At 48.5% G+C, this 22,986-nt stretch overlaps 1 protein-coding gene across 1 annotated transcript in view; it reads left to right on the top strand.

Annotated features, from left to right (window-relative positions):
• SVIL (supervillin) overlaps nucleotides 1–22,986 on the top strand; it is a 140,446-nt gene that overhangs the window by 116,042 nt on the left and 1,418 nt on the right. Inside the window, exons 24-36 of the mRNA XM_040645287.1 lie at nucleotides 1,029–1,165; nucleotides 1,779–1,926; nucleotides 2,043–2,188; nucleotides 3,488–3,663; nucleotides 5,706–5,850; nucleotides 6,213–6,489; nucleotides 10,766–10,917; nucleotides 13,169–13,274; nucleotides 13,879–14,086; nucleotides 15,672–15,805; nucleotides 17,980–18,135; nucleotides 19,982–20,125; nucleotides 21,090–21,214. Of these exons, the coding sequence (XP_040501221.1) occupies nucleotides 1,029–1,165; nucleotides 1,779–1,926; nucleotides 2,043–2,188; nucleotides 3,488–3,663; nucleotides 5,706–5,850; nucleotides 6,213–6,489; nucleotides 10,766–10,917; nucleotides 13,169–13,274; nucleotides 13,879–14,086; nucleotides 15,672–15,805; nucleotides 17,980–18,135; nucleotides 19,982–20,125; nucleotides 21,090–21,214 (2,054 nt within the window). The remainder of the gene's footprint in view (nucleotides 1–1,028; nucleotides 1,166–1,778; nucleotides 1,927–2,042; nucleotides 2,189–3,487; nucleotides 3,664–5,705; nucleotides 5,851–6,212; nucleotides 6,490–10,765; nucleotides 10,918–13,168; nucleotides 13,275–13,878; nucleotides 14,087–15,671; nucleotides 15,806–17,979; nucleotides 18,136–19,981; nucleotides 20,126–21,089; nucleotides 21,215–22,986) is intronic.

Raw genomic sequence — 22,986 nt, 5'->3', positions numbered from 1 at the left:
CAGTAGCAAGGGAGACGACCAGAGAGGCCATGGGTGTGAGGAGAGCCTTCGCTGCCTCCGAGTGGCAACTCTAGAGAAATCAAGAGGAAGCTGGATGGAATATCCTTCACGGAGGGTGTCCCGTGTGTTTCTGCATGACCACCGGCCTTTTCAGTGCATTCGGAGGACTAGTGACACGCACAAAGAACCAATGTCTATTCCCAGGTTGTGACCCAGAGATGACACTATCAGTGTGACTGTGGAAAGGCCTAAATCAATAGTCATTCAGGAGAAGGTGCGGAAAGCAGCACAGAGCAGTGCTTCCCTCCGAGCTGATTCCCTTTAAGGCTGCCCTGGGTTTAGTGTGCAAACTCCAGGAAGAAGCAGCTGTGGGAAGGCATGCCCTCACCTGCAGCATGGCTGGCAGGGGCTAGGAGATGCAGCAGGTGGGCTGAGCACAGAGAAAGGACAGGAGATGAGTTAAAAGGGGGAAAGGAGGGGCGCCTGGGTGGCACAGCGGTTAAGCGTCTGCCTTCGGCTCAGGGCGTGATCCCGGCGTTGTGGGATCGAGCCCCACATCAGGCTCTTCTGCTATGAGCCTGCTTCTTCCTCTCCCACTCCCCCTGCTTGTGTTTCCTCTCTCGCTGGCTGTCTCTATCTCTGTCAAATAAATAAATACAATCTTTAAAAAAAAAAAAAAAACCCTGATAGTAAAATATCATTAAAAAAAAAAAGGGGGGGGGAAGGAGCACATTTGCTAACTTTCCTGGAGGCAGAAACTTAATTAATCCACACATGTGCTGTAAAAGGACCCCATGGTGGTCCTAAGACACACGATGACATTTAGGAAAGCACTAACAAGGGAGAATAATCTAGAAGGCCATCACTAGAAACTCCCTTCTACCACTGTGCGTCATGGAACGGATAATGGTAGACGAGAATCTTTAGAATTGCAAGAGTCTGTAGCAGGGGGGCTTCCTGGTCCTTCCTGTGGCTTGGAGAGTTCTCCTGTCTGGGAAGATGGCGACCCTTTGCCTCCTGCCTTACAGGAAGAAGACACGTGCAGACCAGACTGGTTGAACCTCGAGCTTCGTCACTCAACAGTGGGGACTGCTTCCTCCTGCTCTCTCCCCATTACTGCTTCGTGTGGGTAGGAGAGTTCGCAAATGTCATAGAAAAGGCAAAGGTTGGTATCCGAAAATAAAAATTGTTCAGTTAAGCATCTCCTTTACACACCGATAGAATGTTCTACTAGTTGCTAGGTCTTTACAAGGCTTCTCAGATGCCAAATGTTTCATTCACACGAGAAGGGAGAGGCAGTATTTCTTTTGCTGGATGTCTCTCAAACAAGCATTCGTTAGGTGCTTGAGTGGGATGTTTTAGAAGGATTACGACCTCTCTCGCCAGTTTTTAAGTCCTATTCTCACTCCTGTGTGAAAAAGGAACTGGCACATCACTTCAAAGCCATTTATCCCAGGTACCTATGAAATGCTGCTACAGGTTTATTGAATGAGAATCTCATGGGCAGAAGCCCAGAGAATGGGTATTTTTCCGGAACTTCACGAGTGATCTATTGAATTTGAAAATAAAGAACTGTTGCTCTAGAGAATTGTACCCCTTGATCCTTGAGTTCCATTCTCTTGACCTTGCTGAAAATACCCAAGAACCGGTGCCTGCAGCCCCTGTGGTCGCATGGTCTTCCTCCAGAGCCGCCATTTTTGGCCTCCGACTTCAGTATGTGCCGTCTGCCTCCCCACAGGCTCGTCTGCCTAGGTAATTGTGCTCCTCCCTTTCCCTAGGCCTCCGAACTCGCAAGTTTAATTCAGACAAAGAGGGAACTTGGTTGTAGAGCTACCTATGTCCAGACTATCGAAGAAGGAATTAACACACACACTCATGCGGCCAAAGACTTCTGGAAGCTTCTGGGCGGCCAAACCAATTACCAGTGTAAGAGTTTACTGTATTTCAGAGAATCGCGAGACTTTTCTTATCCCCTACGTCATTCTTCTAAACCAGCCACTTTTCAGTGTAAAATGTCATACTGTCTTATTGTTCTCCCAAAGCTGCTGGAGACCCAAAGGAAGATGAACTTTATGAAACAGCCATAATTGAAACAAACTGCATTTACCGTCTGATGGATGACAAACTTGTCCCGGATGACGACTACTGGGGGAAGATTCCCAAGTGCTCCCTTCTGCAGTCAAAAGAGGTACAGTACGTGGGCACCCCCTCGCCAAGAGAGCGCTTTGCACGGGGCTGCCCAATAAAATCGATCAGAAGTGCCTGAGAAACGCTGGCCAGGGGTCATGCCTGTTGTTGAACAGTGACGTATTTTTAAAGGATATTGTGAATCCGAACCATTACTTCATCTTAAATATGAGCATAGAGTTCAGAATATCGTTCGGAGGAGGCATGGGTCATTGAAGGCTTTCTGTTTTAGGCAAAATGTAAATTTTCTTTTTCTTTCTTTCTTTTTGTATTTTCTTTTGTATTCTTCTTTTCGTATCTGTACAAAGTGATGGATGTCAGCTAAACTAAATTGTAATCATTTCACAATACGTGTAAGTCAAGTCATTATGCCCTTATACCTTAAACTTACATTGTGCTGTGTGTCGAGTGTATCTCAATATAACCAGGGAGTAAGATGTAAATATTATTTACACTTGATTTTCTTAGCACTATCTCTTGATTTTCTAGAAACCTTCAATAAAATTTTTTCAGTCCTTAAGTTTCAGGAATAATAGATGCATGTTTGTATAATTTGGGTTTGCCAAGTAATATACTAGGTTTTTTTTCTCTCATCCTGGTAAATATTTACTAAATGCATACATTGTCATTACCATTCTGTATTTTATAAGTATTGCAGGAAAAGTGGAAGACGCAAAAGAACCTTAAATTTCACAGAGAGAAGAGTATTAGAAAGAATGGCATCCAAAACTGGGTGGATTGCATGACACACATGGGCATTTAGATGGAAAAACAAAATCACAGAAAAGAAATAATCAGGAGTAATTTTAAAGAGAAGGTACAACTGAACGTAGTTGGGAGTTGGGTAGGATTTGGATTGATGGACCTGAAGAACTTATTCTAGGAAGAAAGAGTTGAATAAACCACTGGCATGGAAATAAATAGCATTACATTCACGTATTCACTCAGCAAACCCATAGTAAAGTCCTGTAAATGTAAGTACTGTGTGGTCTCTGCCCTGGAGGGTGCTGGAACCATACAGAGGGGAGACCACCTCACTGGTCCTCGGGGCCTGGCATTTAAGAAGTGGCCTCTGTATGTGCTAAGAGAATGAAAGAACAAAGGAGGGAGACAGGGAAGAAGAAGGGAAAGAAGGCAGGTAAGTCTTCTATGAATCAAAAGTGCCAGGGAGTTTGAGAGTTGAGGACAGGATGGAAATCACAGCGCCAGCTGGTCACCCGTCTCACTCCGTCAGTACAGACCCTCATTCAGCCGGAGCACGACTTTGAAGTTGACCTGTTCTTCTCTGCCGTCTTCCCAGGTACTGGTGTTTGACTTCGGTAGTGAGGTGTACGTGTGGCATGGAAAAGAAGTCACATTAGCACAACGGAAAATAGCTTTTCAGCTGGCAAAGCACTTATGGAACGGGACCTTTGACTACGAGAACTGCGACATCAACCCGTTGGACCCTGGAGAATGCAATCCGCTTATTCCCAGGTATTCCCCTCACCTGCCCATGGTGTGGATTCCCTCAGCGGGCCTGAGTCCCCACCACGCTCACCTGCTGTCACTCTTCGTAGGGTTTCCTTTTCATAACTGACTGTAGGCGGTACCCTGAATATTCACAGAAAGGACATTCCGTTAGCTTTTGCCTAACTGATGCGGAAATGTGGGTGCTGGCATCTTCTGGACACTGTTCAGTCTCCTTTCTTGAGGTGAACAAATTGTTCCCCCCTGCGGCGTTCCAGGTGACTGTCCTGGCGGAGGACTGGCGATCGTTGAAACAAATTACTTGCTGATCTGAAAAGCTTCCCAGGATCTGAAATTCCGCCATTGGCCTGAAGGTGCAAAAGCAACATATTTCCTTCTGATTTCACACCTTCTCAGCGTGGCTCTTGAATTCCAGGATTTACCATGTATTTGTCAGTAGATGATTCTGGGCCTTTTGGGGGACAGGGAGTGAGAGGGAGGATACTGGATTGAAATAATGACTGTAACTTTAATATTTCCTGCTGGGGGTAGGTGAGTGAGCACCGAACCCATGGGTTCTCACCATGTCCCAGGTCCAGAAGTACCTGAGAAGCTTTACAGAATTGCACATCCCAGGCCCAGCCCCAGCTCCAGCCATGTACTGTCAGTTTGTGTGGCGTGGGGCTTACGTGTCAGTGCGTCTTAAGAGCCTCCTCAGGGCTCCTCCTAAGGGCCAGCCACGATTAAGCACCGAGCCCTTCCTACCAGATGAGGGGGCTGAGGCACTGAGGTGTCCAGACTTAGCCCAGTTCAAACATGGAAGTCAGCATGGAGGAAGAAGTTCACCTGCTCCCGCTCATAGCTTCCGCCTCGCCCTGCAACCCACTGCCTCTCATGCTTGCTTGACTCCCAGCCTGAAAGATCACTGTCTAAAGCTGAAAGCAAGTGATGGCATCCTAGCAAGTCAGCGGAGTAAAGTTTATATCGAAGATGGTCATTCAGACGTTTGCTGTGAAAGACCCCAGCCTTGCAAGGGAGTCCTGAATTCTCCAGACTTGCTGGTGCTTGGTTCCAGAGTCCCGCGGGAGCACGAGGCGGGAGTGTTTGTCTACCGTGCTTTACCCCAGCAGTCTCCCTAGGAACAGGCAGCCTCCTTGACATGCCTTCGCCGTGACGTCAGAACCGAAGTCCTGACGAAACAGGAAGCGATGGCGCACAGACCACACAGTAGGGCCCAGCGAGCTCTGCTCGGCAGTCTCATGCGCTACATGCATCCCGGTCTCCGTTCACAACCAAAGATAGATTCGGAAGGATGAGCGATGCCTGCGTGAACCCTCTTCAGCCACCGTTTCCTCGACTCTGCCTGTTTCTGAGTTACCACTGTTCGAGTGCTTTCAAGTTCTGAGACCCTGAGGCAGGACCAGGCCTCCAGGTTGGGCTGGGCCACTTCCTTTTCTGTGCCATTGTCCTCCCCTGGCCCGCTGTCGTGTCTGGTGGCCTAGAAATAAATATGCAGAAATTCTCTTTATGATCTATGAAAGTATGCTCATTTTAGTAACAGAGGAGAATTTCTTCTGTTCGTGGACACTGGAGAGCTTCATTGTAACAGGACTTAACAGAGAATTCAGGGTGAGCTCTGCCTCCCCCGCATCTCCCCATTAAAGTGACAGACGTGTGCTGAGCACGTGCAGGGGACTCTGAGCGCATGAAGAAACAGGCAAGGACGATGTGCGTGTGGCTCTTGGGCCGTCTAGCTCCCAGTCTGGGCACCACCCCCAGCGGATCCCAGATACAAGAATTTTCCAGAATAAAAGAAAACACGAGTCCTGATGGGATTCACTCGCATTCAGGCACATCAGCTCCGTGCACACAAAGCCTCGCCAGGCTTCAGGCTGAAATCCTACAGTATCACATCTGACAACATGAACCACTCATTCTCTGTGCCACTAATGTGGTCTCGGTTGTTTGCAGTAGCCACGTGTGTCTGTTTTCCATTCCTTTCTTTTGTTCTCACATGGCTTAATCTGGGTTCTTTTCCTGTCTCCTCCCCCACCCACCCACCCCTGCAGGAAAGGACAGGGGCGACCTGATTGGGCAATATTCGGGCGACTTACGGAACACAATGAGACTATTTTGTTCAAAGAGAAATTTCTCGATTGGACCGAACTGAAGAGACCTAATGAAAAGAGCGCCAGCGAACTTGCCCAGCAAAAGGTATTTTTGGGAATCAAGTCTTAAACTTCAAGCCTTAGTTGAGGTCCCAACAAAAGAGGCCTTGAAGCCAAAAGCCTTCCCAGGGTTTACTGGGAGACCAGCGAAGGGGTTTCCAGGTATGTTCTACCTCCTGGAGATGAGGTAGGCCTGCCTGTGCCTCCGGGTTTACAGGTGACCCATTCACTGTTGTGGGGGGCTGGTCAGGCCCCCCTAGTCTTTCCCCAAAACGCAGTGAAACGCCAAGACACAGCGGGAGAGCCTTACTTTTATGCTGTCCCATGAACAGTCAGACGGCAGTGAGTGGGACAAGAAATGTCTGTAGAAGGAGGCCACTGAACCCACATTCGTACGTTCCCTCGTAGGAAGATCCTAGGGCCGAAGCCAAGCCGTACGACGTGGCGCGGATGGTGCCCGTGCCCCAGGTGACAACGGGCACGGTGCTGGACGGGGTGAACGTGGGTCGCGGCTACGGCCTGGTGGAAGGGGACGACAGGAGGCACTTTGAGATTGCCAGTGTCTCCGTGGATGTCTGGCACATCCTCGAGTTTGACTACAGCAGGCTCCCCAAACAGAGCATCGGGCAGTTCCACGAGGGAGACGCCTATGTGGTCAAGTGGAAGTTCATGGTGAGCACCGCAGGTTAGTGAGCACTTCGTTCTCCTCACGCCCACGCGGGGTGGCCCCGGCTCCGTGGCCCGGGAGCCAGCGCGTCCGAGAGCCCCTCAGCGCGGGGACAGGGCGCCAGTCTGCTCGTTGGCTTCGAGAACCACTTCGCGGACTTTAAAGCTGGATCCCGACGAGCTAGCCTTGCTAACGAATGTCATGTTTCCTTAGAGACGTTAAGCGCGCACGTTAAGGTTTCTCTGCTCCCCTCCCCCCTCCCCTGCCCCGTCCCCAGAGGTTCTCTGGGAAAGTGAGGATTTGCCTCCAAATGATATTGACCATGTGGCTGTCTGCTGCTTAAATCCACGTCTTAAGCTGAGCATATCTGGATGACGTAGAACTGAAACCCAATGGTGTAGTGACTCACAAAAGATTCATGAAAAGTAAAAGAAGCTATTTCCTCCGAGGCTGAGAGCCCTAACCCGCCGTGTGGATCTGGTAGAGTAAATACACGGACTGCTCACGGTTCCTGTCGGGGAGATACTCAGCGGAGCACTCAGTTGTGTGCTTTGCACGAGAGGCGGTGAGGGAAGAGCGCCAGTGGACTTTGGAGGGAGAATCCTTTCTCCCTTCCAAGAAGTAGCTGGTTCTCTGCAGCGTCCCTCAGCCCCACATTTAAGAGTTTGTCACAGCTTTGTGATTTCGAGACCCAGCCCCCGAGGGTGAGGGTTTATTCACGCCTCGACAGCCTCTTTGCTGTCCAGCTGTGGCTGCCCTGGAGTCCCCGGGGGTGGAGGCCGCCATCCGCTGATCAGACACCCGCAGACTCAAAACCATTTGATTTCTTTCCTACTTGATCAAAAGTAAGTCTGTTAATCAATGGGCGGCATTTACTGAGCACCTGATCTGTCTTCTGGGTATAAGACACTTATCTTAGGGAGTACGTAAATATGTCAGGCCCTGCCTTCAAGAAGCATATGGCATACATGCCAGTTAAGGCAAGTGTGGGGAGAAGCAACTATGGCATGTGTGGGAGGAGAGCCTGGTTCCCCGAGGCTGGGGAAAGCACCCCAGCAAACCACCCCTCGGGCGGCCAGTGGATGGGCATTGGCCGGCAGAACAGGAGGCTGTGCCCAGAGCTGTCCGGGGATGGAGGCCTGGAGGCCCAGCCGGCCCATGGCCCACGGCCCTGGCTCCTCAGTCTGGTGGAGTGCCTCCCCGAGGCTCCACAGAATATAACCTGTGGTTATGCTGATTTCTCAGTGAGGGTCAGGACACAGGACTCTGTCACCTGCCCTTAGCCACACAGCAGGTAGGGAGCAGATTAGGACACTGAAAGCCCCTTTCCCATTCCTAAGGAGGCCCCTGGGGCTTGGAGAGAAGGCCACAGGCCCTGGGGCCGTACAGCCCAGGTCTGCATCTTCTCTCAGGCCCTACGTACCGGCTCTGCAAGGTGCGTAAAGTGACTCAGCCGTCTGAGCCTCGGTGTTCTCACCTAGGAAACAGGGTTGATACCCAGCCCACAGATTATTATGATCTAGTACGTAGAATGTTTAGCGTGTGCCTGGCACAGAAACAATAGTCACCAATGTCCTGGGCAACAAAAGCAAAATCACTGTGAATCACATAAATCTGAGATTTCTGAGGCCTTCGTAGACTGTCCTCTTGGAGGCCCCTAAGCAATAATGATTTGGCGCAGGCAACTACTTTCTGTGTTTCTTCCCAGTAAACACAGTGCACGTCTCACAGCCAGCTCTAGCGGCATCTTTACGAGCGAAGTGACAACTCTGAGGAAGTCCAGCTGCAAAGCATTAAGTTAGAGCAGGGAGCGCTCAGATTCCAGACGGTCCCTCTGGGAGCAGAGAAGCACAGCCCAATGGCATTAACAGTGGCCTGCTGGTGACTGCGGTCCAGCCCCTCATCACTCGTTCCCCACAAGGGCTGAACCTGCAAACAGGACTGAACTTGCGGCTCGGGAAGCTCTTCTGAGACAGGGTCGGCAGAATCCAGTGGCTGTAGGGACAGTACAGTCGTCCTCCTGGCGGACACCAGCCAGCCTGCACGGGCGCAGGGAGAAACTCCTTGCGGAGTGAACCGTGCGCTCCAGGGAAGGGAGACCGAAGCCTCGGTGGGTTGGATCCTGCCGCAGTAACCAGGCCAGGCAGCTCCGGGGCGCGATACAGGTCAAGCTGCTGTGAGTAGGTGGCCAGGAATGGGATTCTGCTGCCAGACCACCTGACCAGCAGCAGTTTTCTCATGTTCTTCGGGCCAGTCGTAACACGACCACTGGTCACACACTGACTCCGGAAAGTGGTTGGAGGCACAATGCATCAACACTTTAAATTAGCTATCTGATCAAGGCTCTAAAGGTTACAGTCCGTAATTTCTTCCTGATGGAAGCTGAATCTTTACCTTGCTAAAAGTAAAAATAAATGAACTAAAAATTAAGTTGTGTGTAGGATTAAATTGGGTATATTGACGAAAATTCCAAGGGAAAGTACTGAAAACTGTTACGAAATATTTTAAGAAAATCGTTGTATTTTCGATACAGATACTGAAGTCCACATTAGGATGTTAGGTGGTAAAACATGGGTTATTCTTGAACCCTGAACATATACTTACACAGTCTGTGTGCTAACAAATGTCCAGATATGTCTCAACTTCAGTGGCCTGTTTCAAGCATATCTTTCCCCAGCCGACAGGATTAATTTTCACTGCTTTGAAGAGTGGGATTTGGTAATCAAAGACAAAGTTTTGTTCCTATCTAAAATAGCAGAAATTTCAAAGGAGTGGCTTCCAAATTAATTGTGAATATGCTTACCTGTTCATTCATGGTTTCTCTTTCATTTTGTCCACTTAAAAATACATGCAATAGACCAGTTCAGGTCCACAAAAGACGGCCCTAAAGGTTATGCTTAGGCCAAGTGGTGTAAGAATTATTATAATCACTTATGAAAACTGTTTATAGAGTGCTTTGCTAAAGGGCCAAAAAACCAAATAAATATGGCCCTGGCCTCTTAAGAACTTAAAGGAGCTTTCTTCTTACCTTCAAACCTCAAGACAGCTGTGATGTTGTAAATGGGATCGGAGCTGAGAAAAATTGAGTTCATATGGACCCAGAGAATCCAGTTACCATCTTTCATTTTCAACGAGCGTGGGGGCTCTAACCGCCTATTTTCTCCCCTCGTTGACCGCCACTTTCTGGGACCACCCAGGCAGGCAGCTGAGGTGCCAGCGTAGTCTCCTGACCTCATTCATTCCAGAAGGTTCTGCCTGCAGGTCCTGTCGTCTTGTCACTGGTCACCTCCTCAGAGAGGCCTTTCCTCAACAGGGGATCCCATTGGTACTCACCCTGCCCTGGATCACGTCCCCCTGTCTGTCTTCCTTGGGGCACTTGGGACTACCTGGAACTGTCTTGCTCATCTGTTAGAATGAGAGCAGGGCAGCGGTCTGTCTTGGCCATCCTGGTACCGCAAAGAGTCCCGGGCACACTGTAGGTGCTCAGTGAGTATCTGCTGAATGAACGAACGAATGAGTGAATGAATGAGAGGAATCGGGAGTGTGGTGTACAACTAAAAGTCACGAGGCGAGGTCTGAAATACAGCCTTTTTAAAATGACACTTGCCCAGTGGACTTTCAGCGGCTGCTCTGCAGTGAGATCTGTGTCCCAGGTGCCGCCAACGTTGACCGAGTGCCTGTGACGTGCCAGGCAGGAAGGACAGCCAGCACTTGGTCCTCGCTGCCGTGCTGGGGACAGATGTGACTGAAATCCCAGATTAGCTTAGGAAAGTGATATGTCAGCAAAAGAGCTCTCCATTTCTGACGGAGTTTGGAAACTTCAGAGTGGTTTTTTTTTTTGTTTTTTTTTTACTAGAATCGTTTTCACAGACTAAATTTTTCCCTTTGTGCTTAAAGCTGGCCCAGCTGTTGTTTTCAATATCTTTTCTCTACCAGCTAATCTTTTGCCAAAAAAAACGGTGTGATATGGAAAATGCATTTGTGTCTTCGGGACTCCTGCTCTGGAAGCCGCCATTTTTCTCTGTCACACACTTGGAGTGATCTGCCGCCTTCCTGTAGGATGACAGGTGTTTTTCTCAGGGTATCAAGAAGGCGAGATCATTTTTTCTCCAATTTGGAGGCTCGGGATCAGTTAACTGGAAGAAAGATGTTTTGTTTTTTCCTCAGCCCCAGGCCCAAAAGCTATTTCTTCACTGTTTGTCCTCACAGAGCCTGGAGAAGAAAGCCATATGTTTGCCCTTCTCTTGGCTTCTCAGCTGTTTACCCCGCCCTCTCGGGTTCTGTGTGTTTGCAGTGGGAAGTCGACAAAAGGGAGAGCACTCGGTACGGGTGGCCGGCAAGGAGAAGTGTGTCTACTTCTTCTGGCAAGGCCGGCAGTCGACCGTGAGTGAGAAGGGCACGTCGGCTCTGATGACGGTGGAGCTGGATGAGGAGAGGGGTGCCCAGGTAAGTCCTGGAAAGTGGCTGCCCCAGGGGAGGAGAGACGCGGCCTTCCTGGGGAGCTGCAGGGCGTGTGGCCTGGTGCCCGGGAGACCCAATCCAGCGAACAAAGACAGCATCACGCAAGTGACATTTAGTCCTGGCCGGCTTCCCCGGATTCCAGGCTGGGCCTCCGCGCTCACCCCCCACAGCCTGGCCGGGAGTCACGTGCTCTTAGATGAGATGTTGGGTCTGCAAATAGTAAATTCACAAATCAAGTACAAAGTGCCAGTGAGTGGTTCTTTTTAAAGTCTCCACTTAACTAATACTCAAGGAATTATAAATAAAACAAAGAGATGCTATTTTCCACTTCTAAAACTGGTAGAGATTTTGTAAAGAATGGATCCGGGGCTGGTAAGGATTCAGTGGGATGCTTCCGTTGGGAAGGATAGCTTGAAAGAGCCATCCTGAAAAGCCGTTTGGCTCAAGAACCCTGAAATTCTCATAAACTTGGGTCACTTTTTCCACTCACACAAATCTAGCCTAAGGAAATATCAGAGATTAACATAAAAATTACTATTCCCATCATCTGCCTTCCTCACAGCAGCCTGAGTGATTTTTCGGGATCACGTCAGATCATGTCATTCCCTTGCTCTCCATCCCAGTTGGACTGCAGTTAAAGCATTCTCCTCGTGGTCTGCCAGCACCTTCGTGGCTGGCCCTGCACACCTCTCCCACCCCACCCCTGTCTTGCACCGTGGACGGGGCTACTTTAGCCTTTTTTGCCATTCCTCAGGCAGGCTTCTTTCCACCCACCCCAGGGCCTTTGCACAGTTTCCCGTCTGGAACATTTCCTCTGTACCCATAAGAGACTTTCAACCTCATTAGATTCAGATATCTGTTTGAATGTCACCTATTTTATCCAAATCCCTTCCCGTTCTCTGACTTGTTACTATACTTTGCTTTATAGCACTGACCATTATTACCACTACTTGAAACTACATGATCAGTTTGTCATTTTGTTTACATTTTGAATACAGTGTGTTTACTTATCTATTTTCTGTCTTNACAAGTATGAAAGGGATGGTGCGCTGGTCTTCCCTCAGGGCCTGTATAATGCCCCATGCCAAGGCTCTGTAAACAGTTCTTTTTGATGTTCTTGCCTCGGGCCCCATACTTTAGTAATTAAGAGTTGTTGACTGTGGGGTTTCAGGAGAACGTGATACCATGTGCAAATATCTTCACTATTTTGGATGAGTAGTTAACAATAGCACAGGGAAGAGAACAAAGGAATTTTCTCCAAAATCATTAGCCTTCTAGATTCCTAAGAGCCACTTTTATTCCCTAAAAAATATGTTATTTCCTACTGTAGAACATATAATTGTAAATAATTGTTAGTGACCACTGCATTTTAATTGATTCTTAATTGTGGGTCATTTCAGCTGCCTTTTTAATTTTTGTAAAGGCCATGTTTTAATCATGCCTTCAAAATCCCCCTTAGAATTTTGAGTCTTAACTTCTCCAGTTTGAGCATTGCATTTTTTTTTGTCAAGCCAATGGATGTAAGAACACTTCAGACTTATAAAACACTGCCACAAAATGGCACTTAATTATGCAGAACGGGCCCTGAGATTGGTAAGTTAACACTTGGTGGGAAATGCTTCCTACCTCTCGGCGTGCCCGGACCACCAGGCTCAATCACCAGCTTCCTTGTTAAAGGAAAACGTCTAGCCGACGTGAGAGTGAGTGGGGTCAACCCACACAGTTTCATGAGCAGCTAACACCTGCTGGAACACAGCAGTTCACAGGCGAGGGGGAGGCCGTGGTCGGCAGGCACATGGCTCCGTGAGTGGACTCTGGGCTTGGTTGCAAAAGAGACCGTTCTTTCCCCCAGAATTACTACGTGATCAGTCGTTCTCCTTGCTGAGAGACAGATCTTGTTTAAAATGTGTTTAAATCAGTCATGTTACCTCTATACCATGGAATACCATTAGGAGCCTTTGATGACCGAAAAACATCAAGTGAAGAAAATCAGTATAAAGGAACATAAAACAACAATCCTATTTTTGCTTGCGAAAACCATATACCTGGAAAATACTTCGAAAGGAAAGCTATGCCCTAGAATTTTTATAGCGGTTATCTTGAGACAATAGCATTATCACTGGCTTTTGTTTGCACTTCTTGATATTTTCCAGATTTTCTACCATAAGCATGTATGATTTTTAAGACTCTGAAAACCCAGTACATGTTACTTATTTGAATGTGTTTACATTGGAAGGTCCAGGTTCTGCAGGGAAAGGAGCCCCCCTGCTTTCTGCAGTGTTTCCAGGGCGGGATGGTCGTGCACTCTGGGAGACGGGAAGAGGAGGAGGAAAATGCACAAAGTAAGTCGCTTTTCCTCTCGGAATTAAACCGTTTTCCGTCTCCCGGAAGATATTTTTACACACAAGAGGAGTTAAAGTCAGTCTCCTTTTATGTACGTGTGTCTTTATCCCTGAAAGCCTCCTGACCTTTGCCCTACAAATCAGCTGTATGGGGAGCTCATAGCCCCCCCAGGCCCACGGAGTTTACTTCAGGATGCGACTTTGCACGCCGGAGGCTGGATGATGGCTTCACCTTAAACTGAATCGTCACGGTGACTCTGCCTCTTCTTATGACAGAAAAGAATTCAGTGGGTCGTCCATTATAAATATGAGATTTTTGTGGGCCAGCATCGAAAAAAAAGTGCTTAGCGTTGGAGCCTCTTAAAATATGCCTGTTATACGATTTACCTGGGTATTTATAAGTTTTGTAAAAATGGTCTTTCTACATCATGAACCTGCTTCTTACTCCAAAAGACTGTGCTTTCTGGGTGGGCAGTAAGCTGGCTGCTGCTCCCCTAGGCCCTGCGGTCTGGGCTGGGCGGTGGTGTTGGCTAGTGACTGCAAGAGGAGGGCCCCTCTCCCAGCAGCACCCGGCCTAACTCTGTGCCACTGGTGCCCCCTGCAGGCGAGTGGAGGCTGTACTGTGTGCGAGGAGAAGTGCCCGTGGAAGGAAATTTGCTGGAAGTGGCCTGTCACTGTAGTAGCCTGCGGTCCAGGACTTCCATGGTTGTCCTCAACGTAAATAAAGCCCTCATTTACTTGTGGCACGGATGCAAAGCCCAAGCCCACACGAAGGAGGTTGGAAGGACTGCAGCAAATAAAATCAAAGAACAGTGAGTGTTGTGCGTGAGGGCCTCTCCAGTAGGGGCTTCCCTGTGGGACGCAGGCTAAGGCGGGAAGGATAACTGGTAGAAGCCTGTAGAAGCCCCGGTGTACTTAAAGGGACTTTAGCAGGGGGTAGTTAGGAACTTTGTCAGCCGCCTCTGACATCCAAGCAGATGTGACATACGTCTCTGGTAGAACTGCCCATGTGAGGGCTTCCCCCACTTTCTGAGGATTTACCTGCTTCCATAAAAAAGGCAGAGTGAGGGGCTAGGGAAATGACCCCAACAAGTGCTTTAGTTTTCTTTGTAGGTTGGATTAGGTTTTTGAACTAAAAGCCTAGAGTCCTCTGTCATTTAAAGAGAGCAAATTTTAAATATTTTTTAGGGGTTCAGAGTTTTAGTTCTGCCAGAGCCGGGGAGAGTTAGAAAGCATTGAGGTGAAAAAGAGCTGGGGAGACCAGCAACCGTGCCCGACTAGGAAATGCCCCCTTTTCAGAGGATGACTGTATTTCTGCATTCTCCAGGGCAGCCCCCGCCAGTGAGTCGGCAGCCTGCCTGGGGCAGTCGGGCACGCACAGCAGGTGCTGGGTTTTGTTCCTGTCCCGGGCAGGCACCCACCCTCGGGCAGCTAGCCGGAGGATACACCCTGTGCCGTGTTATTGCACGAGGGCCGCAGGGGAAGAGGGAAAACGAAAGCAGGAAGAGAAGGCCTGCAAGGGAGTGGGTTGTACTGCATGGTCACTGTCTGGAGGGGGCTGCAGCCTGTGCCCAGCGGGCTCCACAGACGACCAGAGTGAGCCCAGCATCGCTCCGGCGTTCGGGGGATGCCTAGCGTTTCCGCAGGCTGAGACCTGGGAGGACAGTGGTAACATCTGAACAGTAAAAGTTGAAAGTTTCCAGGGCCACGATATGCCACCAAAGTGTCATTTGGTCCAGTCCGTCGCCTGGGCCTCAGGGCAGTGTGGCGGGGGCAGAGTCCCTTTGGGACCGCCCTCAAAGCCAGCGCTGCGGGGAGAGGAGCAGGAGGCCAGTGCCCCTGCAGTGGGCAGCCAGCTGGGAAGCCGAGCGTCTCATCTCCAGACCCTGTTCTGTGCACTAGGGAGTGGGGAGGGGTGGTAACCGACCTTCAGTGAGGTAGTCAAAGCCATCCCTGGTCCGTCGGCTTTTCCCCCCGGACCACTGAGAAAAACAATGACCTCATTCACTCATTCAAATCCCCAGATTTAGGGACCAGGGACTTGGCTAGTGAACAAACCCAAGTCTCCGTCCCCACGAAGCTTATGTTCTAGCAGGAGAGGACAAGGAAGAGTAAGTATGTACGTTGTATAGAGAAATGTGTATCACTTTCACTACGTCTTGTATGTAACCGTACATTCCTCGCTAGGGGCCAAGCCAGCCCCTCTCATTGCCCCTCCCCCCCCACACTCATAAACCACAGAGCACACTTTATTCATTAGTAAGAGTTGTTTTAGTTAGAAAGCAGAAGAGAGATGGTGAACTGGTCTGTAGATTTAGTCTCAAATAATTTTGTACTGCCAACACTTCCAGGCTGTCCACAACAAAACAAACAAAACCCTGGCTTTTCTCCGTGCAGATGTCCCCTAGAGGCAGGACTGCATAGTAGCAGCAAAGTGACGATACACGAGTGTGACGAAGGATCTGAGCCCCTGGGCTTCTGGGACGCTTTAGGAAGGAGAGACAGGAAAGCCTACGACTGCATGCTTCAAGGTAATAGAACATTCCATAGCTTCCATCGTTAATTTAGTCAGTACATGTTTGTTGAGTATGTACTATGTGCAACAGCCAATGAATCAGCCCTAGGCTAGGTCCTCGCAGGCCCACAACCCAATGAGGACGCGAAATAACATGCAAGACAGGTATAATGCCAGATAAAACTTGTGGCTTAAAAGAGGCACAAATGAAGAAGTTGAGAGTTGACCAAAAAAATGAGTTCCACCAGGAAAGTCACGCATGGCCCCACAGAAGACACGGCAGTTAAGCAGAGCCTTGAAGGTAAGTGCGACTTGAAGAGAGGGAAGAAGAAAATTCCAGGAAACCAGATGACACACTGTGACCCTGTGGAACAGGATGCTTTCGGTCTGGCCAGCATCTTGGGTGCAGGGACATAATGGAGTTCAGATTAGAGAACAGGTCAGTTTTGCGTTTAAATACACAAGATTCAGATCAGCTTCAATCCAGAGGAACATAAGAAGAGCCGACAAGTTTGAAGCAGTTCAGGAGGAGCCAGACCACCTAAGCACCTGAAATACCTCCACCCAGCCCTCACAGCCCGATGCCACCTGTTTCTACCGATGAGGAAACTGAGGCATGGGGAAGTTCATCAACTTGCCCGGGGTTGAACCACCGTGGGATGTACTCAGAACCACCACACCATGATACCGCCTCTCCATTTTCATGAACTTTATATTGTTTGTTGTTTTGTTTTGTTTTTTTGAGAGAGAGCGCGCACACGTGCGCACACGTGCGCACACACACACACACACACCCCAGAGGTGGTGGGGAGGAGCAGAGGGAGAGGGAGAGAGACTCTTAAGCAGGGGCTCTGTCTCACGACCTTGAGATCATGACCTGAGCTGAAATCAAGAGTTCGATGCTTAACTGACGGAGCCCCCCACGCGCCCATATAGGGTTTTTCTTAGTAATGCATGTTCATGATGGAAAACGTTTGAAAGTAGAGAGCAGCTGAAAAAGAAATTTAAGTCCCTTATCATCATCTCTCTCAAAGGTAACCAGAATTAACATTTCTCTACGTGACCCATACATATCTATATTTAAGAAAATTTTGGATAGCAGTATATAGTTTTATAACCTGATTTTTCCCTTTATTATGAACAACTTAAAAAATTGTTCATATTTAGACTTTTGTGGCTACAGGCTATTCCATGAAGATGCTATATGCCATTTTCTACTTAACCTGTCTATTTTAGTTTAATTTTAGAGAGCTGTTTCCAATTTTTCCTCATTATACAATAGAATTGTGAATAAATTTAAAATAAGTATCTGCATTTATTTCTAGCTAAATTCCTAGATACAGAACTGCTATGGTAAAGGTAGAAAAGATTTAGCGTACGTATGGGCAAGGGTGCCCCAGGACATTGGCACCAAGTTCCATTCTCACCAGCAGTACACGTAGGAGAGTGTGCATCTCCCAGGGCAGCCAGAGCCTTGGTAGGTTACCTTTTCCTCTTGGCCAAAATTAGTGCGGCAAACTGATATCTAAGCACTGTTTTAACTTAATGTTTTAAATTGGACGTACTGTTAAACACTTTATTTTTTTTAGTCATTTGTATTTCTACTTTGGTGAATGTTTTATTTTTGCCTTTTGCACAATTTATTAAGATATTTATCTTTATTATATTTCTTTATATACTAAAGATATTAAGTTTCTGTATTTCTCATTTTGTCACTTGCCTTTTCATTTTGTTTGGGGTTTTTTTTGCAGTGAAATTTTTCATTTTCATAGTGTCAACACATAAATCCCTTCTCTGTTCATTACTTTTATAATTATGATTAAAAAGGCCTTCCCCGGGGTGCCTGGGTGGCACAGCGGTTAAGCGTCTGCCTTCGGCTCAGGGCGTGATCCCAGCGTTATGGGATTGAGCCCCACATCAGGCTCCTCCGCTATGAGCCTGCTTCTTCCTCTCCCACTCCCCCTGCTTGTGTTCCCTCTCTCACTGGCTGTCTCTCTGTCAAATAAATAAATAAAATCTTAAAAAAAAAAAAAAAAAAAAAGGCCTTCCCCACCTCCAAGTTCAGATAAATCTTACCTATCTTCACACTGATTTTTGGATGATTTTATGTCTTATGTTAATTCTCCAGTCTATCTGGGATATACTTGGGTGCATATTTTGTCTTCAGCTTTGTTCTCTTTTCTTTCAAAGATCCTGGAAATTTTAACTTCACGCCCCGCCTGTTCATCCTCAGCAGTTCATCTGGTGATTTCTCAGCCACAGAATTCATGTATCCTGCCCGAGACCCCTCTGTGGTCAATTCTATGCCCTTCCTGCAGGAGGATCTTTACAGCGCACCCCAGCCAGGTACGGCCCGTGCGGGGGGGGCGGGGGGGGCACGTGCTGAGCCACAGATGATACAGCTTCCAAAGAGCCTTTTTATTTGACGTTCATATTTAGTAAACAATTTTTATTTGCCAAGTACCCTGGCAAGTAACTTTCTTATGTTACTTAATTTCATCCCCACACCTACCTCAAAAGGAAGGAGACATCAACCATATGTTACAATCTAAGCAAATGAGACCCGGTTACTTAGCTCACCCAAATATGTCAGTTAAGAATAAGTTGAGTACAACCGTGTCAGGCCTGGAATCTCTGCTATTCTCCCAGCCTCCCCTCAGTCTTGTTGCTTCATGGTCCACAGTTGGCTGCCAGTGCTCCAGCCATCATGTTTTCGTTCAAGACAAAGAAGAGGTAGGGAAAAGGGCTGGGACGGCCATGTCTCTCCCTTTTATCAGATAAAGCAAAAGCTTTCCCAGAAGCCCCCACTGTCTTCTGCTTACATCCCATTGGCCAGAGCTCTGTCACATGACCACCCTCTGCCACAAGGGAACCTGGGAAAGCAAGTGGCCAGGGAGCAAGGGGGTGGGAGCATCTGCTCAGTCAGCCAAAGAACAGTGTCTGCCGAGCCAAGGCTGGAGGGCAGGGCTGAGGCTCCGGCCCATGTCTTCTGATCCCAAGGTCAGGGCTGTTTCCATTCGACCTCCACCTCAAGACAGAACCTGTGTGCTCTTGTTCTGCTTGAGACAGTCACGGTCACCAGAGACTCAGCTGCGTGGACCTTCCTGCCCTTCTGCAGTCGAGTCTAAGCCCTTGTGCCTTCTCCCCTCAGCCAGGAACCTCGCAGGACCCTGGCCGCCCAGGTCCCCCCACCTTAAAAGCTCAACTGGTTCCATTGCTGTACTGTGGGAAATATTAGTAACTTTCTTAAGAGAGGCGGCTCCCCCACTTCCTGCTATGGCTCAGGATGGGTCATCAACCTCCTTTGGGCTTTTCAGGTGCGATGTGCACAGGATCCTAAAACGCACATTAGGAAAGGACTCGGGGCAGGCGGACCTAGCAAGTGTGAGAGCCCCTTAGCCACATGGAGTAAAACTCAGGGTGACCATGGGATGAGAAGAAGAGGGGAGGAGAGGTAGAACACATCTACTTCTAAAGCCTATTTTTCTCGCAAAGAACCATGAACGTAGTCACCTATGAAGCAGTCACACACGGGGCATTAACATCAGTGACCTGTAGGGCAAGGGAGATGCACTCTCCAGTCTGGTTTTATCTTTAAGATTTTATTTATTTGAGAGAGAGAGAGAGAGAGAGAGAGAGAGCGCGCGCGCGCGCACAAGTGGGGGGAGGGGCAGAGGGAGATGCAGGCTCCCCGCTGAGCAGCGAGCCCTGATGCGGGGCTCCATCCCAGGACTCTGGGATCCTGACCTGAGCCAAAGGCAGCCCCTTAATGACTGAGCCACCCAGGCGCCCCACTCTCCAGTTTTTAATCTGCTCTTGGGAGATAAACGGTGCTCACAGGCACCTTGCGAGGCATGTATGCTATCCCTCCACTCAGCTCACTGCCAGGTCCCAGAAGGGCCGCTGGCAGGCCTGGGGCTGAGGAGGGGCAGGAGGTGACAGGATGTGGTGAGAGGGAAGGGAGGAGGCCGGCATCCCAGATCCCACCCCTCTCTGCCCAGAGGCTTTTTCTGATGGAATGTTCCAAGGGCGGAGGCGTCATGGACACCTTCCCCTGGCCCCCACCAAGGGGATTCTGCCCTCCTAACAAAAGCAACAGGGAGGGGAAGGCATCCATCAGGTGTGGGGAAGAGTGACCTGGAAGCGTCCACGGAGGAGCCCCTGATAGTCTGGTCTGTCCTTGCCCTCACAGCACTTTTCCTTGTTGACAATCACCACGAGGTGTACCTGTGGCAGGGCTGGTGGCCCGTCGAGAACAAGATCGCCGGCTCGGCGCGCATCCGCTGGGCCTCGGACCGCAAGAGCGCCATGGAGACCGTGCTCCAGTACTGCAAAGGTGAGGGGCGGCCACACACCAGCCTTCCTCTTCCCGTGTGCGCCGGGCAGCAGACAGTGATGGGGCCAAGCTTACTTTCCCCCTGTAATGTTGTGAGGCTTCCTAATTTGGAGATTAGCGTGTTCTTGGCTATCAGCATGAATGAGAATTCATTTTTCTCCTTTATATAATTGGGCCATCCAAGTTGCTACCCTCCAGGTCAAAGACTATATTGGGGAATACCCTGGACTGGTTAGAACCCTTTCGCACTGGGAATTAATCATACTGGGGACACTTGGGCCTCCACCTGCCCATAGCGGCCGTGCTGAGAGTGGAAAGCTCCCCAAATACATGGGCTGGAGAGCCGATGGCAACCTTTTTATTATTATTTTTAGTGTTATATCTAAAAAAAAAAAGACCTATAGTCAACTCATGGCTTTTTACTCTACCGTCCACCTAAAATTGATCGTATTTTTTATAAAGTGAAAATGCCATTACTTTCTTAACTTTTAAGGTTTCATGGATTAGTTTCGCTGAGTTCGTAGTCAGTTCTCTCTTGAAAAGCTCGTCAGTAATAAGGAACACATTTCCAGCAAATGTTAAATTAGAGTGGCTTATAAAATGCTGTCATTCGCTGTTTAACAGTCATTGAGACTAACGCTGCATTAGGAAGGCAGAGGCATCCTCTTCAAGGGAGCACAAGAGAAAGAAAGTGTCGTACCCAGAAGCCGCGGAGAGAGCCTTTCTCCCCGCCAGAGCCTAGAAGCATTTTGTCAGACGCAGGTCAATTACATGCATATTAAATGCATAAAATCGACCTTTTGTATAAACCGCATCCCTCTGTTATGATGAACTACTCATACCCTGCATTTTAACCATAAGAAATGCAAACAAAGAAGAAAAGATTTCGAGGGAACTCAGAGAAAGCCCAGGTCTTCTGACGCAAACCCTGGGTGTTCTGACATTGCCTTCTGTGTACTGACAGGAAAAAATATCAAGAGGCCGCCCCCTAAGTCTTACCTTATCCACGCTGGTCTGGAGCCCCTGACGTTCACCAACATGTTCCCCAGCTGGGAGCACAGAGAGGACATCGCGGAAATCACAGAAATGGTGAGCGCGCTTTCTTTCCCCGCGAAGGAAGCTCCCCGCCTTTCAGATTGTGGGCTGACTTTACCTTGGGGAGAAGCATCCACGTGCATTTTCAAAGGGAGAAAACGTTTTTGTCCTTTTACAACACTTTGACAAGGCTACAAAGCATTATCTCGGGAAGAGGAGAAATCATTTGCACTATTTTGGTTGATTTTCTACACCTGGTGCGCACGTTAAACGAACTTAAAAGCAAGGGTGAACTTAATTACTCTGAAGAATATACCTAAATAAAAGCTGCCATCCCCGTCCTTCTATGAGCTAAAACTCTTGCTTTTCAAGGAGCTGTGAGGCACAACAAAATCCTCTTGTTTCAGACGTTAACCTTGTGTTAGAGGAGACACACGATAAACCTGTGATGGGTTAACCTGCTCAGATAACTAAGTGAATGAACGTATCGTGAGTCACTCCCGATAAGCAGTGTTAATAGCTCATTAATAGTCTTTCATGAGACCAGGTGGTGTTAGCACATGAAGCATTTATCATAACCTGTATTTGCTAACACATATTATTAACCAGAACGTTATCATTTCCAACCGCATAGAAAGGAAAGTTCACAGCAGCTATGTCGAATTTCTTGAGTCACGCATCTTTAACATTGCTAGCAGTAGCAACTGGAAGATGGGTTTTGCTTTGGTTTGGTTTTGTGTGTGTGTGTTGTTTTTTGGGGTTTGTTTGTTTTGTGGGTTTTTTTGTTTTGTTTTGTTTTTCCTTTGGTAAGGAACTAGGTTTGTTGTTTCAGTTTTCTTACTGCGTAGGAGAGCTGCTGTTCCAGGGGAGAGGATATGGGTATTTTATGGGAGGTCCGAACAGGCTTAAACAAAAAGAGTTCACTGCTGTTTAACAATGGATGTTTAGTGCAACTGCGTGTTTAGTGCAAGCAGCACTGGGAGGAGGCCCACGGGGGCGGAGGGCTCCGTTTACCATAAACGTGCAGTCCACACTAGAGACTACGCGGACAGTCACCGCCTCCTGCCGTCTGACCTGAAGGCTGTAATTCCCGTTTCCCCGCATGCATGCTGTAGGTCCTGGGCGGCAGTGGGCTTGCAGCTTCGTGTGCAGGCCGGAGGGCTTCCGGCCAGGGACCTGGGGCCTCCTACACCAACGTGCAGTCATGACACAATCGCCAGGTGCTTGCTGTGCACCAGGCGCGGCTCCAAGCTCCTGACGTGTATTTTCTCCTTTATTTTCACAACAGTCTTTTAAGACTCACATTCGTGTTATCCCCGTTTTTCCAGGGAAGGAGCAGAGGCACGGAAACGTGCAGTAGCTTGTCCCGGGTCTCAGGCGCAGGCTTGCTCCAAAACCCACTCCGAGATCGCTAGTCTGCACCGTCATTGATGAATTTGGCAACACCGTTAGTCACTCATTCCCGCCACTCAGAAGGAGGGCAGCCAACCTGGGTTTCCAGGTTTAACAGAGGAAGCTCGTTTACCTGGAGTAACCCGTTCAGATTAGAGGCACAGAGTGGTTTTTTTTAAAAAAATCTAGATTCAACAGCATATTGTAGATGCATTTTCTTACCTTTTTCGATTCCAGATTAAGAAAGGGGGCTGGTGGTAGAGGATGTGGTTCCTTTTAAGGTTTTTAACAAATTCCATTATTTGAATGCTTCTAGTATTTAGAGTTCAAATTTAATAATCTATCTTACGCCATAATTCACTCATGCGATGGTCCCTAAACGTTTCTCCGAGGCAGCTCCAAGGCAGGGTTTATTTGGGGGGGGGGGGGGGGGG

This window comes from Ursus maritimus, unplaced genomic scaffold (genome assembly GCF_017311325.1).
Source record: "Ursus maritimus isolate PB19 unplaced genomic scaffold, ASM1731132v1 scaffold_31, whole genome shotgun sequence".
In the NCBI taxonomy this organism is placed as follows: domain Eukaryota; kingdom Metazoa; phylum Chordata; class Mammalia; order Carnivora; family Ursidae; genus Ursus; species Ursus maritimus.
This window is presented reverse-complemented; position numbering and strand designations above follow the sequence as displayed.